A 16,887-nucleotide genomic window follows, 5' to 3' on the forward strand; every position below is an offset into this window, starting at 1 on the left:
GTGATTTGTCCATTAAAATATCCGTGAAGTAGGTCATTTACTCCTGAAGTACAAAGTGCAACAAAACGGTAGTACCCAGTGCATTCGCCAATTAGTACCCAAGTATTTTATCAACTATTTTACTTATTGAAATTTTTAGACTGACCAAGTAAACACCAAACACAGTATTATCGCCAGGTGTTTCAAAACGTATGATTCGTTTGTTAATTTTTTTCAGGGAAAGCGAAGATTAATTTGGAGAAATAAGTGAAAAATATTCTATTTGTAAGAATGTTTCAGATACGCTTGTAATTAAATGATTCGTTCATTCAGAAACCCAACCTTTTCTTCTTATGCCAGAAAAAAAGTCATCCTTTGTTAGTTTTTCAGAGATTCACTCCGTACAAGCGAAAATATCCACCAACAAAATCATAATTCACGGAGAAAATTTCCCGATGTTTATCACAACCTTTCAAACTTTGACAATTTTCAGGACTCCATATCAAAAATCTGTCTTATTAGGGGACAAATTACATTCGGGGAGTAGCTTGAACTCGGAAAAGTTATATTTCGCTTTCCTGAAATTACTTTAGTTTCCAAATCTGGACGTCTCCCTTTCGGATGAGACAACAATATACCCTCCTCATTTCATTTCCACACTGCTTCGTGTGTTGTTTTCTCGTGGGTCCTACGCTGGATATGCCATCAATATGAATGTTTCATTTTTCGCAAGTGACCATTTCAGACACCCCACAAGGTTATTCCAAGAGAATGGGATGACAGAAAATATTCCTTCGAATAGGGGATTTCGCTTTCTTCGCAAACCGATGCAGAATAAAAATTACAAGAAAATTAAGGAGGACAGCATTCTTCACTAAAAACTTGTGCCTTTTTTTTAATCAACATTACAACATTGTACCAGTAAAATTCCTTACAACTTCCTTGCGGTTGAAACTAGTCAAGTGGGATTCCTCGTTTACAGGGTGAGTAAAAGATACAGTCCAAGTTTCCTACGAAAATGGTTTTTTTTCTAGAATAATATTCTTGATGAGTAGTGTTTAGACAATACATAGGTGTCTGTGTGAATTCTAGAAATTGTTAAAACTTCGGAGCTAAAAGATTCACTGGTCGTTTTTCGACATATTTCGAAAATTATACTCCATTCACTTTTATTTCAGTTTGGCCATGAAATAATTTTCTCAAGTTTTTGCAACTAGAACGGAGTAAGGTTGGCACTCATGAAATGCCGAAAGTGATTGAAAAAGAGAGAAGACAGGGTTTCAGCAAGGGTTTCAGGGAGTGCTATTTAGAATTCAGGTGCGCTCATTCAAATAGTAGGTAACCCTGATATTATAATATCTACAATATACCTATCAGACGGTAGCGAACATATTCAATGTAATTGTATTTCTATAATGTTTCATTTGACCTAAACGATTTATATTTCAGCTGAATGTTTCCACAATCAGAAAGATTGAGAATGAAGAGGACGACAAAGAATTTCCTTCTATTGGGAGACCCAAAAAAGTGACATTTGAGAATTTTATTTTAGGGTAAACCAATGCGAAAAGTTACTACAGGATTTTCGATCATATCATTGTAACGTGAGTTCAAAAAAATTCGTCGTCAAGTAGGCTATGGAATTTTGAACGTCGATATTTCGTGTCTAAACGTAATTCTTAGCTTGTGCTATACTATTTTCCAGATGAACTGTCAATTCAGCATTTTGGATTGTTGTTGAATTAAAATTATCAGCAAATTATAGATAGAAGATGGTTTTACGGACGTGTGAAAATTGAAAAGGTTGTGATAAAATTGAAATAAATTGGAGTTCGGTATGCATCAATCAAAGGCAAAATGTGGTACCTATTTTGTTTTATGGAACTTTAACAGCAGAACGTTATGAAGGAGAAAGCATCATGCCTTTTTATAGCTGAATTGAATTTTGATAAATTGGCCAATAGCTATTTTCATATAATTCGGTTCTTTTAGTTTAGTCATGGATTTTCGGTAATGACCAAATCAATTCAATATTTATAGAGAATTAATAAACATATTGATATTCTTACTGTAATTTATTCATATGACTGAAGTAGCTAGAACCTTTTTATTAAAAAACATAATACCACGATCAGTTCAAGATTCATGTCTCTTACGTATGAAAATAGTGGACGGTTTAAATTTTCACGAAGAATTTTTCTAAGCGCCTCAGATTGTTTGGAATTTTGTCATATTACTCAATGAAAGAAATGCTTTTCGCACGTTGGGTGGAATTTACAGGTAACTTTTTCTAAAAAGTGCCTTTTCTCTTTCCATACAAATTTACGATGTTTAGGTTAATGTCATCATTGTTTACATTTTGGGAAGATAAAGTGCTTCAAAGAAAGACATACGTGCAGCCACCGAACATCAACCTTCGAAATTTCATAGCCTACTTGACGACGAATTTTTGTGAACGCACGTTAGAATGTTCCAGAAAATTAATTTTTCTATTTTTCATTTGACTTGTCCTCTATATATTGTAAATGTCTTAAGGTACCAATAAATACCTAATTATTATTATCAATTATCATTAAGGGATCAATAAATATATAATTATTATTATATCGAAGTATTAAAAATAAGCAGCCATAAATACGAGCCAGTTGTCCTGTTAATTGTTGATTCATGTGAAAAGTTCCTCTTGCCTTGAAACTTCCTTCAATCCTTTTAACTTCCATTGATGATTTTTGTTGGAGAATTTAACGTTCTTGTAATTATTCGTTAATTCCTTCGAGAGATACCACTGCATCAGATGCATTACATGTTTGGGTTGATTCTTTTGAAATTCACAACTGATGTAACGTCTTCAAACTTTTGCCAAAGGAGATAACGAACTTTAACTCTCCTCAAACTATTGCATATTATTGTGTCAATAAATTAATTTTCTTCCATAGCAAAAATTAATATATTTGAAAACTGATCTCTTGTATTTTCTATGCAAATAAATAGATTTGGGATACCTTCAATCAGTTTGTATAAACGTTTATTATGTTCGTCACATAATTTCGACTTCATATTTTCCGACATTGTGATAAAATACGAGCTACCTTGATTGAATCAAAAAGGGAATATTTCCACTGTCTTATTTTAGTAATTCGTATCCACTGAGCTTCCCCAAATTGAAAAACCAAGGTATAACATGTTCGTTCTGGCACTAATTAAAACCTTATTTAAGGAATGGGGTATCATATGGATGAAATCGGATTATTCTGTTTCCATAACACGCAGGGGGTAGCCAATTTCCATCCAGGCAAGATGGAATAACTTTAAATGGCGTTCAAAATGAACAGAAGTCTCGTTTCATGAGAGAGAAAGGGCGTTCAAGCGAAAAATAATACGGTTCGATGGATTCATCTCGGTGGATGGGACCGTGACTCGAGGTTAAGGCCTGATTGCGTCAGCGAAATCAGGGAGAATACACCCGATTCCACTGGAAATTCATCAGTTTTGTTAGCAGCAATCGATTCTTGAAAATTCGCAACATCTACGTAATCAAGTTTGGTCTTCATTGGCCCATCGGATGAATTTATTGATAATGAGGCTGAGATGAGATTTAGATGATTATACTGAGTGAGTCTTCGGCTCGTACAAATATTTCTTCAGTAGATTCCTGAGGTCAAAAGAAAGACTTTTTTCCTATACCATTTTTTGCGAATCGGCTCGGTTTAAAAGATACAGGCTGTTGAAAAATCATGAAAAAAATTATTTTTAGTTCTGTCTCAGAAACGGTTTCATCGTATGAGATAAATTTCGGAATATAGTTTTTCGTTTATTTGATCAATCTTTTTCGAACACAAGAAATCACCCGCGTCTTCCAGTTTTCTCATTATGGCTATTACGTACCATAAAAATACCAAAAATTCAAAGAGGCCAACTCTTTTTTTTTGCAAAATAAAAGTATTCTTCATATTCTCTGCGCCGTTTTCCAGTAATTTGATGTTGAAAAATTAAAAAGCATCTTTGAAATTTCAAAAATTGGGTACTTTGGCTGAATACAATTCTTTTTCAAAAATCCACAGATATGTAGTGTCACAGATTAAGTAAGTTATTCTAAAGGTTATTTTGTTTTTCGGGGGTTGGCACAGCTCATTATGAAAACTCAAACTGGCTATATATTTTCATCAGGACCAAATCAGAAAAAATGGTATAGGAAAATATTGTTTCTATCCTCAAGCATCATCAATATTTATAGGTGTCAAAGACTCACCCTATATGCAGGGTGTAAAGGAAAAGTTCCAGAAAGCAGCCCCTGCTGCTGAAAACACAGCTTTACAGATCCCTAAAGATGGCTCCTCAAACGATTTTCACTTGTTTCCTTGAAAACCAGGAAATGGGTATATCACTTCAAATATTCTATGATTTTCGGGAAACTATCAAGAATCTCAGAAATTATTGGAAGTAAGCAATGATAGAGTGATGTGACTCCTCATATGATTTTCCATTGCCCGTTATTAGTCAGAAATCAAGCTGCAAAATAAATCGGAACTCGATTTATAATATTATACTGACGATTTCACACAAAAAGGCAAAAAGGATTGCCTAGAGATTTTCTCCGCGATCTACTTCTATCACAGATCTAGGTACACAGAAAAATTCATTCCTACGTGGACCACGAGCAAAGTAAGTTGTGGTTTTGTTTGACTCACCTGCATATTACATATTTTGTGACGTATGTGTTCTCCCCTACAAGGGGCTGCATTACACGTCCTGATCTGGTGAGAAACACCGCCATCACAGGACCTCGAACAAGAGGACCAATCTGACCAGGATGACCAACCCCCACTTCTTGTATCTACGTCTTGAAGTTGGGAAGATAGTTCCTGTGGATTGAAAAAAATGCGTTGTTGAAATAGGTTGCAATTGGTATATAATAATATTCATCAACAATAATTTTTGAATGATATTGCGAAGTAAGAGTACCTAGAATAACTGTAATTTTCCTTCATATTGTGTGCAAAACTGTTCTGATTTTCAAGATGGGTATTTCGATTTTTTTTTTCGAAATTATTCTTGAATATCATAAAATATATGAATCGGACATAATGACATACTATATCCTTATAGACAAAACGTCTTTTTTTTCTGGTGCACGTGAAGAATTTAATGAACTTATTGGTTACTAAATATTTCTGTCGACCTCATTTGAAGGAAATTGTGCGAATCTTATGCCTTCGAAGATGTTATGAAACAAAACATAACAAAGCGAAAATCTTGTAATCGACACTTAACGACAAAACCCAAATTTCGGAGAAACCAAAGCTGAAGTCAATTCACAAAAAAGAAACAGCAAGTAACCACAACATGACGGTTTAAAGAATTATTATGGTAAAAACATAAAGTCCCAGAGCCCAGAGGATCTACATATAATGTTGGACACCTATAAACATATTTACGAAGCTTTAGGCCTTAGACTAAATATCGACAAAACCAAAATCCTGGTAAGTCCACCAGAAAATCTTCAAACAGATATCAGCCTGGAGGTTTGGAGGTTGAAACTGTAGAACAGGTCTAGCAGTTTAAATACTTGGGAAGCTTCATAAATACTAAGGCTAACCTGAACACGGAAATATACAACCAACCGTATCAGTTCAGCTCCATGGGCATTCTGGAAGCTAAAGGACAGAGTATTTCAAAATGACGAGCTCAATCTGAAGACCCAGACAGCTGTTTACAAAGCATAGTGGTCCTCCCAACGCTTCTTTACGGAAGCGAAAGCTGGACTCCCTACAGGCGACAAACGCAACAACGTCATCTAAGACAAATAATGCACATAAGATGGTTCCACATGCAGAAGTCTTACAGCGCGCGAGTAGTATAACAGTTGAGGCTCAAGTAACGAGGGCCCGACTCAGATGGAGCGGCCACATTCTGAGGATGCAAGACACAAGTCTCCCCAAAATAGCTCTGTGCGGCGAATTCACAGAGGGAGCTCGGAAACCAGGAGCCCAGTATAAGCGGTTTAAGGATTTACTGCATCAATCCCTAAAATCAGTTAATTCCAATCATAACTGGGAGCAACTAGCTTTAGACAGATCACAGTGGAGGACTTTGGTCCACAGCTATAATGGAGACTCGAAAAGAATACAGCGGCGGCCAGATCTGGTTGTTGACTATGCATGCCCGGAGTGTGGAAGGATCTGTAGGTCACGGTTGGGTCTCTTCAGTCACAGGAGGGCGCACATTCGCAAGTAGCCCTACGAAATCATAAGTTTTATCGCACTGATAGTCTTTTTGTAGATTTATTTTCGGTAACGCGATTCAGCAATGAATGAATGAATGAAAGTCTATGAAAAACTGGTACGTAGGTATGTCATTTTGTCCGCATGGTATAGGCGAAACGGATTTCGTTGGAAGACAAAAAAATTCATTAATAGTCTTGTTTATTTCAAATACCTCAAATAGCCTCAAATACCGATAAACAATGGACCAAAGTTAGCATTCGCTATTGAAATGTGATTATGTGATAATTAAAATGTGATACTTAATGGCAAAACAAAACTGTGTGTCATTTTGAAAATTTTATAATATCACAGTGCTACGCTTAAACTATCACAATTCATCATTTCGTTTGACAGAACCGACGGAGCGTTGAATAGGGGTCCGCAGAAACACTGAAGCTCACTAGGAACATAAGTTTTCCCTCAATAATTTCATTACTCTCTTTTTGTCTTTCGTAGAGGACAATCGAATTTTCTCCCACGTTCGTATCTCGTCCCCCATCAGGCAGCCACGGTTCTTGCCCTCCTTATTGAATTTATAGTTAAGGGCCCTTAGTTACCTAACGTCCTTTTCCTCTCCGATTCAACACTTTGAAGTGTACGGGAAAACGGCAGATTGATATCCTTCAGATACAATCGAGTCATCGAATCAAAGGAACGGCCTACGTGATATGGGAATCTGATTGTTACCGGGATCAATTCATTGGCTTTGACATTCAACGCGATCTTACTTCATTGTTCAATGAAATCTTCTAAGTACTTACACTGCGCAAAAAAAATTAACGCACATCATGGAAATCTCAAATTTATTCTACAACTGAAGGTGTTCTCAATGGTAATTATTTTTATCAGAATTATGCATGCATATGTTATCCACTTTCAACGGTTTTCTTCAATACAGATGTTTTTTCCCAGCAGGAATAAAAAAAGATGATATTATCAGATTTTGAATGTATTGGCTCCATTCTAAAATCAGTTGTTCTCGATCAATTCTAGTGATCAATAGTTTTTCTTTCGGTTGATTTTCTACACTCGATCACTATGCAACGCGAAACACGCAATTTGACCCAAGAGGAATGTGCCCAAGCGGTAGTTTTGCGAGAAGAAGTGTGGACATACAAAAGAATTTCAGAAAGGTTTGGAGTTCCCATACAAGTGTGTCCAGAATGATGCAGCGATTCAGGCAGACAGGTATGAATGTCCGAAGACTAGGACAGAGTAGACCACGGGTAACAACTGCCATTCAAGAACGTCACTTGAGAGTTTCTTCAACGGTTTGCAACCGCTTGCCTCCTTCAAATTCAGCTTGAGCAAACTCATGAGGTGCAAATTAGCACTCAGACAATAAGGAATCGCCTCAGAGAATATGATTTAAGGCCTCGTGTCGCGGCAAGAGGCCCAGCTCTTACCCCAGCCCACCGAAGGGCGCGTTTGGATTTTGCGAGAGAGCATATCCATTGGGAAGAGGCCGACTGGGAAAGAGTTCTCTTCACAGATGAGTCTAGATTCTGCCTCTACCATTGTGATCGACGTTCATTTGTATACAGACGTCCACATGAAAGATATGCTCAGTGCAATTTCCTGAATACTACTGGTTTCGGGGGAGGATCGATTATGGTATGGGGTGGAATATCTTTGACTGCTCGCACAGACCTAGTGGTCGTTGATAATGGAGCTATGAATGCTGATAAGTATATAAGGAACATTCTTGAAGAGCATGTAGCGCCATTTGCCCCATACATTGGTGAAAATTTCATTTTTATGGACGATAATGCCAGACCCCATCGTGCGCGAATCGTTCAGGAGTACCTTGAAGAGGTTGAAGTCTCTCGAATGGAATGGCCAGCAAGAAGTCCAGATATTAATCCGATTGAGCAGGTTTGGGACAACCTAAATAGAAGGCTGAGAAGTTCAGAAAAGCATCCAGCTACTCTTAATGACTTAGGAATCCAACTCGGAGAAATCTGAGAAGTATTAGATCAGATCATTTCAAGATCACTAATTTTGAGTATGAACCGTCGTTGCCGAGCTGTAATTATAACGCAAGGGGTGGAAATACCAAGTATTAAATCACTTATCAGCATTTTAGTATTTTGAAAATAGTTCATTTCTCTTCTTTCACATAAGATTCTGTGAAACCCTGAATTTTTCTTCCATTTAATGTGTCTTGTTTCGTTCAAAACCTTCCCGAGAGAACATGAAAAATAAGTTATAAAGTCAATGTAGAGTTAACTTTCATTAAAATTGAGATTTTCAGAATGTGCGTTAATTTTTTTGCGCAGTGTAGTACTATTATTACTTAGTATATTATATTATTATCATTGATAGACATAAATCAGTAGGTATTTTTTAATATTCATTGAGATTGAGACCACACGAAGTGGTTCTACGTCAAAAATTATCAGCAAATTTCATTTAAATTCTCATTTCGAGAAGCTTCTTTTTCGAGAGGTTTTTTCTTCGAAACGAAATTTGGAAAATTGGAATTTATTTATTCTTTGGGGTTTCAGGTCTCCATAGAAGGTTGATTAAGTGATGAATGCTCCTATTTTGTTCTGGCTATAGGATCGTTCAAAACAAAATTGACAATGAAACTGCTAACAGACAAAGAAGGCCATCGAAGGCTTCTGAAAGGAAGGTTCATTTGAGCGTGGCCGACAGATTTAAATCTTATTTTCTGAAACGATCTTCAAAAACATAAAAAACGGAGATAAGTAACCCCCTTACCAATCTATAAACTAATTGCTACATACGTGGTGAGTCTTTAGCTCGCACGAATATTTCAGCAGTAGATTCTTGAGATCAAAAGAAACACGTTTTTACTTCACCATTTTTTCCGAATCGGCTCGGTTGAAAAGATACAGGCTGTTGAAAATCAATAAAAAATGTAGGTACCTCACAAACGGTTCCTTCGAATGAAATGAATATCGGAATGTAGTTTTCCATTTATTTGATGAATCTTTTTCGATCACAAGATATCACTCACCTCTTCCATTTTTCTCATTATGACCATTACGTACCATAAAAATACCAAAAATTCAAAGAACTCAACTCTTGAAATTAAATTGGAAGCTATCTAATGAATATTTGAACGTTTTGCAAAATAAAAGCATTCTTCATGTTCTTTCGTATAATGCGACGTTTTCAAGTAATTTGATGATCTGTGAAATTCGAAAAATTGGGTACGTTGACCGAACTCTCTTTGAAAGAACCACAGATGTGTAGTGTTACAGGGTTAGCTATCTATTCTGAAGGTTATTTTGTTTTTCCAGGGTTGGCACAGCTCATTATGAAAACTTAACATGGCTATAACTTTTTATCAGGGCCGAATAGGAAAAAAATGGTATGGAAAAAAAGTGTTTCTTTTGATCTGAAAAATCTCAAAGACTTATACTGTATAAAAACAAAATAAATCCACTTTCCAATTGGGGACAACCAAAAGAAGCATTCACGCGATATGAAAGATGTTGTCGACTGAATCAGCCAAATATGTCAGCTCTCACAAGTGGCCGAGCATGCCTTGAAGGAAGAAAACGAAAATTATTTCGAGCTTAATGTGTTGTGTTAGTGTTCTACAAATTTATTTCGATATCGCCATTTTTCCAATTTTCGCTTATAACTCGAAAACAAAAGAAGGTGGCCAAAAATGACTAATACTCTTGTTAGTTTTTCAGAAAAAGAGAATGAGAATGGGGTATTAGATTTTGTCTATCTCGTCTTGTTGAAAAACTGTAGTACTAAAACATCGAAGTTTGCCCATCCTCAGAACAGCAATACTATAACTTTGATTCAGGTGCAAAACGTAGGGTGCAGTATGTAATACATAGCACCTTGCTACCTTCGAAAAATGAAACCTAATGAACTACAGGTAGAAAGTCCAAAAATTCTTACTATTCAAACAACACCATAGGCAAAATTTCTGAAATTTTTCAATCCAGGATACACTTCGCAGAAGGGGATTGAGGCACAATCACTGAAAACATCTAGACATCAGCATCCATAAATCGTGTAGATTGTAGATCAAGTTGAGAAAATTTCTACTTTTAGGTGTAACGTCTAATGTGAGAATGTGTGAAAACATTGCTGAAAGTGCTTCAAAACTTGAAAGATCCTCATCTCACCCACAGTTTTTCATTCATATTTATCTCCCCTTCGGTAACCTTTGCTGTAAAAACAGCCCTCTGCATAAATAGCCAGTAGATCCATAAAAACCAAGAATAAAATATCTTTCACAACAATATGCCTGTTTTCATTTTTTCGCGCGAATAACAACCGAACAAATTTTCTACTTTCGCGAGCAGAACACTTCCTTCTGTTCATTAAATATTCATTCGGATAAAGAAATATGACGACTATTGTCTCACATCCTTTTATCTCTTTACGAGTGAGCGGATTCAGGGGACGAGTCTACAAAATGAAAATTTACCCCTGGAAATACGAAACAATGAAATATTCGCCTCGATGAAATTGGATTTTTTCATTAGGAACCTGGTGTTCGTCCTCTCTCCCATTTTCTTGACCAACTTTAATTAAATCTGGTGCCGTCCCCTTGATCAAACGGAGATATGGATGAAATTAGACGATTGGTCGACTATAACCAGCGATATTCCGATAGGAATAAGAAATACGACAGAAACTCCACCATTATGCGGCTATATTGAAGATATTATGCCAATTTTTTCAGTTTCTCATTAATTCATCGATGAAACGTTTCAAATTCTCTTCAGTGTATCAGAAATAAATTTTTGGATATTTTTTTTTCTAGTTCAGATCAAGACACATCTGACATTTGCTGCCATTTTATAGCAGGCATTTTCTAGCAACAAATCTCAAGCATCTATTTCTACCAGTACATTTCCAGCATCAGCAATTTTTTAATTTTTTAGCAGCCTCTTTCGATATGATGGCTGATGTTTAAGAGGGGTCTACACCGTTTTTATGTTCAGTTCGAATAAAGAAAATGAATATCTCACGTTAGAAACCTTTAGTTTATATGGGGTTTTCATTATACAGTGAAACTTCCCTAACTCGAATCTCCAAGGGTCAGTACTTTGACTTCGAGTTACAGAAAATTCTAATTATGGAAAAATGTGCTGAATTGAGGGTTTTTGAATTGAACGTAATACGTACGCATATACAGAGTGGGCCATTGAAAACGAAACAGACGAGATTACAGACGAAATAAATTTTTTCGATAGAAATGCTCGGACAGGTCGATTTCTGTTTCGAGGGGGACAACTTAAGATGTAGGTTACGGACGCATAGCGCTTCAACCCTTGCTACTACAACCCTCACCCAAAATTTTTGAATAGGGAAGATGGGGTGAGTGATACCTCATTTGAAAGGTATTTTTATAGTGATTTCAGCACAGTAATTGTTTTTTCATTTTATGCATTAGTTCTCGAAATATTCTCAACTAAGTATTTGAAAATGAAGTGGTGTTTTCATGGCACTTGTAGTGTTTTTTTGTGAAAAATCTACATTTTGAGCTTCAAAACAACCACGACTGTGGCTTCCTTCCTCCAATCCACTGACATAGAAATCTTCAATCAAGATGTCGAAAAAACAAAGCGTATTGTGAAGGAGCTCAATCTTGCTGAAACTTAATCTAAATTATCTTCGATATAATTTGCAGTATTTCCAATAACATGCGGTAACACTTGATCGATAGAAATCTCCAAAAAGTCCAAATACGTACATATCTCTAATCAGATTACCAGGTAAGAAAATCAAATCATTAATGATGCCACAGAAATATTCCAGTCCCAATTCGTGAAACGATTTCCGACTTAATTATGAAGTGTTTTCTTAGTTGGCTTCAATAATGTTTTCATTTTGTTGATTAACTGAGAAAACACTTCATAATTAAGTCGGAAATCGTTTCACGAATTGGGACTGGAATATTTCTGTGGCATCATTAATGATTTGATTTTCTTACCTGGTAATCTGATTAGAGATATGTACGTATTTGGACTTTTTGGAGATTTCTATCGATCAAGTGTTACCGCATGTTATTGGAAATACTGCAAATTATATCGAAGATAATTTAGATTGAGTTTCAGCAAGATTGAGCTCCTTCGCAATACGCTTTGTTTGTTCGACATCTTGATTAAAGATTTCTATGTCAGTGGATTGGAGGAAGGAAGCCACAGTCATGGTTGTTTTAAAGCTCAAAATGTCGATTTTTCACAAAAAAACACTACAAGTGCCATGAAAACACCACTTCATTTTCAAATACTTCGTTAAGAATATTTCGAGAACTAATGCATAAAATGAAAAAACAATTACTATGCTGAAAGCAGTATGAAAATACCTTTCAAATGAGGTATCACTCACCCCATCTTCCCTATTCAAAAATTGGGGGTGAGGGTTGTAGTAGCAAGGGTTGAAGCGCTATGCGCCCGTAACCTACATCTTAAGTTGTCCCCCTCGAAACAGAAATCGACCTGTCCGAGCATTTCTATCGAAAAAATTTATTTCGTCTGTAATCTCGTCTGTTTCGTTTTCAATGGCCCACTCTGTATAAATGTATATGTACATATATGTATTGAAGATGTATAACAATATAAATTTTTCTTTAGCGTTAAACACAAAGTTTAGCTTCGATGCAATTTTAGTTCACCACTGATATCACACAACACAAATCCTTTCTCAAATTTCATAACTGTTGCTAATTAGAACTGATAATATTTTATAGAGCGCGTGCGCGATGCGACGTATGTAAGGAAACTAAAAAAAAACAAGTTTGGATCTGTCCCTGGCTCTCCACTCGGTAATTTCCCGAAGTTGCAGTGTGTGTTGCCCTAAAAAATTCGAGTTATGCTTGGTTGCCGCCTCAGTTACTGTCGAATTTTAGTTCGAGTTTTAGAAATATTCGATTCGAGTTATGGAAATTCGACTTAAAGAGAAAAAAATACGTGGTGATGTTGCAAAAACGTTTTTGTTTCTGTAGAATTCTTCGAGATAGGGAAGTTCGAGTTAGGGGAGTTCCACTGTAATTCAACTCAATCAGTTGGTCACCTCGGAAACTCAGAAACGGAAAAAAAGATTTTTTCATTGAAGAACAATTATTCATTCATGTTATTAACTTTCCGAGGTGAAATTATCTCTTCTAAGAATTTCCACATGAAAAAATTTCTCGAAAAGTCTCGCCATTGGCTACAATTCGTATCCTGGTGAAATTGAAAAAAGACGTTCGTTAAGTATTGCCATCTTTTCGACGAAAGCGGATACTATTGTATTATCACTAACTTCTTCTTCTGGTAGTCTTGCATAAAAAAATATTGCGTTACCATAGCAACGAATATTAACTCATTAGAAGTGTCAGTGTGAAGTTTGACGTCAAAAAAAGTAACCAGAGGTACGCAATAAATTAAAAGAAAAAAGATGTCCACCGAAATTGTGAAAATCGAACAATTGGAGTATCGAGCCATCATCAAGTACCTGCATTTAAAATGGTTAAGAGGTAAGCAGATTTACGAAGATATGCTTAATGCCCCTGGTGATCAATGTCAATGATATTGGACTGCAAGCTTCAGAAGAGGTGAATTTTCCATTGAAGATGATGCTCGGGAAGGCCAGTTTCTGTGTCAGTCCCCGAAAATATCGATGCGGTTCATGAGATGATTTCATAAGACCGTCGAATTGGGCTAAAAAGGATATCTGGAGCACTGAATATTCCATACGAACGCTTTCATCATATAGTTCACGTCAATTTGGACATGAGAAGAATTGCTGCAAAATGGACCCTCAAATGTTTGAATGTTGACCAAAAGCGTGGAAGGGTAGAAGCATCGCGTTCGATCTGTGCTCGATTTGAAAACGATGTAGACTTCTTAAACCGAATTGTTACTATCGATGAGACTTGGGTACATTTCTACGATCCAGAAACAAAGCAACAATCGATAGTATGGCGCACTCTGCTTCTCCAAGACTTAAGAAGTTTCGTGCCCAAAAATCTGCTGGAAAAGTTCCTGCTTCAGTTTCTTGGGATTGCCATGGAGTAGGTATTCATGATTGATTTTTTGGATAAGGGTAGAACAATAACCGGAGATTACTATTCGACATAACTGACCACTCTCCAGGAAAAAATTAAAGAGAAAAGACGCGGAAAGCTATCCAAAGGTGTGTTGTTTTTGCCGGACAACGCCCCTGCACACAAATCTCATGTTGCCATGCAAAAAATTCGTGATTTAGGGTTTGAATTACTAGAACAGCCCCCTCATTCACTAGATTTGGGTCTATCCGACTATCATCTCTTTCATCAACTGAAAAAAAGTTTAAAATTTCGTAAATTTTCTTCCAACGAGGAGGTAATAAAAACTGTGGAGGTCTAGTTTGCAGAGCAAGAAGAAACATCGTTTTCGGAAGGTCTAGAGACGTTGCAGGTTCGCTGTAATAAATGTATCCAATTAAGAGGAGAATATGTTGAGTAATAAAATATTTTGACATTGAAATTTTGTTCGGTTCTACATATAGTATGTTGAGAATTTTGCAATATATCCTCGTAGACCTTGAGGTCTCAATGCAATTAAACCTCTTCTAAATCTACGATCTTCAAACATAAAGCAAAGCAAGAAATCCGTAGCGATTTTGGTCTACGTCCCTGTCAGCTGTAAATTTCAATCAGGGACGGCCCAAGTAGTCAGACTGAACTGACGTCACCAAATTCTGATAAATGAGTCCGAAAATATTAACTCGATATTGATTTATATCGCAGGGGATGAGGGAGCATAACCTTCAGGACCGATAACAAACAATGTTGACGAAGTTGTCACATCTCCGCGGACGTAATATTGTCATGTGTTTGACATAAATCTTTTCTGAGCAGTTCGATTAGCTTGACGCTTTCTGGCGCTATTGGATTCGTCGTCATGATGTCGGTGTTTGTTTTGGGATCAACTGTTGAAGTGATAATCGCACTTCCTCTCGGTGAGGCTGATATCGAAATGGGTCTCGCAGGGTTTGACATATTTTCAGGTCCCAATGAAGCTGCGATGTCTACATCGAAAAACGTACGGTGCACCTCACATTGATAGCTTTTCACTGTTTGACGGAATTGGTGCCATTCAGTTCGAAAAAGTAAACTGTTAATAAAAATGCAAGCAGATTCCGATGTAGCAAGTTTTCAGTGCAGTAAAATAGAAATGGTTATTTCAGCCAATCAATAGTCTTTTCATTTCTGCAATGGCATGACGTCAGGGATTGTTGGCAAACATAGTTACCACTATCGAATAGTTGGGGAGCAGACGATGCTAATTCGGGATTCACACCAGCGAGACCTAGTGGATTATGAAGATTAGATGGTAGAAAGCAAGAAGGTTTTATGATGTATGCACTTTCAGAGCTGAGGAAAACGTCTGCAGGTTTTCAAAGATGTAAGAAAATCGTCAGGTGTACAAATTTGAGCGTGTCAGTTTAAGATACTGTACGAGGATATATTGAAAAATTCTTAGCCTACTATAGAACCAAACAGAATTTTCAATGTCCATACATTTATTAAAGCGTTTGCAACGTCTCTAGACCTTTAAAAAAAAATTTCTTCTTGCTCTGCAAACCAGACCTCCACAGCTTTTATGACCTCCTCCTGGAAGAAAATTTACGAACTTTTGCACTTTTTTTTCAGTCGAGGAAAGAGATGATAGTCGGATGGAGCCAAACCTGGTGAATGAGGGGGGAGTGGGGGAGTTCTAGTAATTCAAACCCTAAATCACGAATTTTTTGCATGGCAACATGAGATTTGTTTTCAGGGGCGTTGTCCTGTAGAAACAAAACACCTTCGGACAGCTTTCCACTACTTTTCTCTTAAATTTTTTCCCGTAGAGTGGTCAGTAATTTCGAATAGTAATCTCTGGTTATTGTTCCACCCTTATCCAAAAAATTAATTATGGTTACTCCATGGCAATTCCAAAAAACTGAAGCAAGATCTTTTCCAGCAGATTTTTGGACACGAAACTTCTTAGGTCTTTGAGGACCGGAGTGTCGCTATTCCGTCGATTGTTGCTTTGTTTCTGGATCGTAGAAATGTACCCAAGTCTCATCCATAGTAACAATTCGTTTTAAGAAGTCTACATCGTTTTTAGATCTATCACAGATCAAACGCGATGCTTCTACCCTTGCACGCTTCTGGTCAACATTCAAACATTTTGGGATCCATTTTGCAGCAATTTTTCTCATGTCCAAATTGACGTGAACTATGTGATGAACGCGTTCGTATGAAATATTCAGTACTTCAGATATCCGTTTTAGCCCAATTCGACGGTCTGATGAAATCATGTAATGAACTGCAGAGATATTTTCTGAGACTGACACAGAAACTGGCCTTCCTGATCGTTCATCATCTTCAATGAAAAATTTACCTCTTTTGAAGCTTGCAATCCAATTTTTCACGGTCGCATACGAAGGACATTGATCACCAAGAGTATTAAGCATTTCTTCGTAAATCTGCTTACCTCTTAACACTTAATCCTCGACCCTTGTATATGCTCTATGCGTCTCTGATAATAAATTCATCTTGATCTGACAGTTTGCGTGGTGGAGCTGGCCGTACAGAATAATTGAAAATGGTAAAAACAAATTTGCAAGGTCACAGCAGTCCTTTGAAAATGCAAAATAAAATCGTTACTTGTACATACTCCAGCAGGACAGA

At 36.8% G+C, this 16,887-nt stretch overlaps 1 protein-coding gene across 3 annotated transcripts in view; it reads right to left on the reverse strand.

Annotated features, from left to right (window-relative positions):
- Positions 1-16,887, reverse strand: part of LOC123308586 (protein madd-4) — a 464,545-nt gene that overhangs the window by 140,249 nt on the left and 307,409 nt on the right. For all 3 annotated transcript variants that reach the window (XM_044891314.1, XM_044891315.1, XM_044891316.1), the window contains exon 4: positions 4,668-4,841. In XM_044891314.1, the coding sequence (XP_044747249.1) occupies positions 4,668-4,841 (174 nt within the window). The remainder of the gene's footprint in view (positions 1-4,667; positions 4,842-16,887) is intronic.

This window comes from Coccinella septempunctata, chromosome 2 (genome assembly GCF_907165205.1).
Source record: "Coccinella septempunctata chromosome 2, icCocSept1.1, whole genome shotgun sequence".
Lineage (NCBI taxonomy): Eukaryota > Metazoa > Arthropoda > Insecta > Coleoptera > Coccinellidae > Coccinella > Coccinella septempunctata.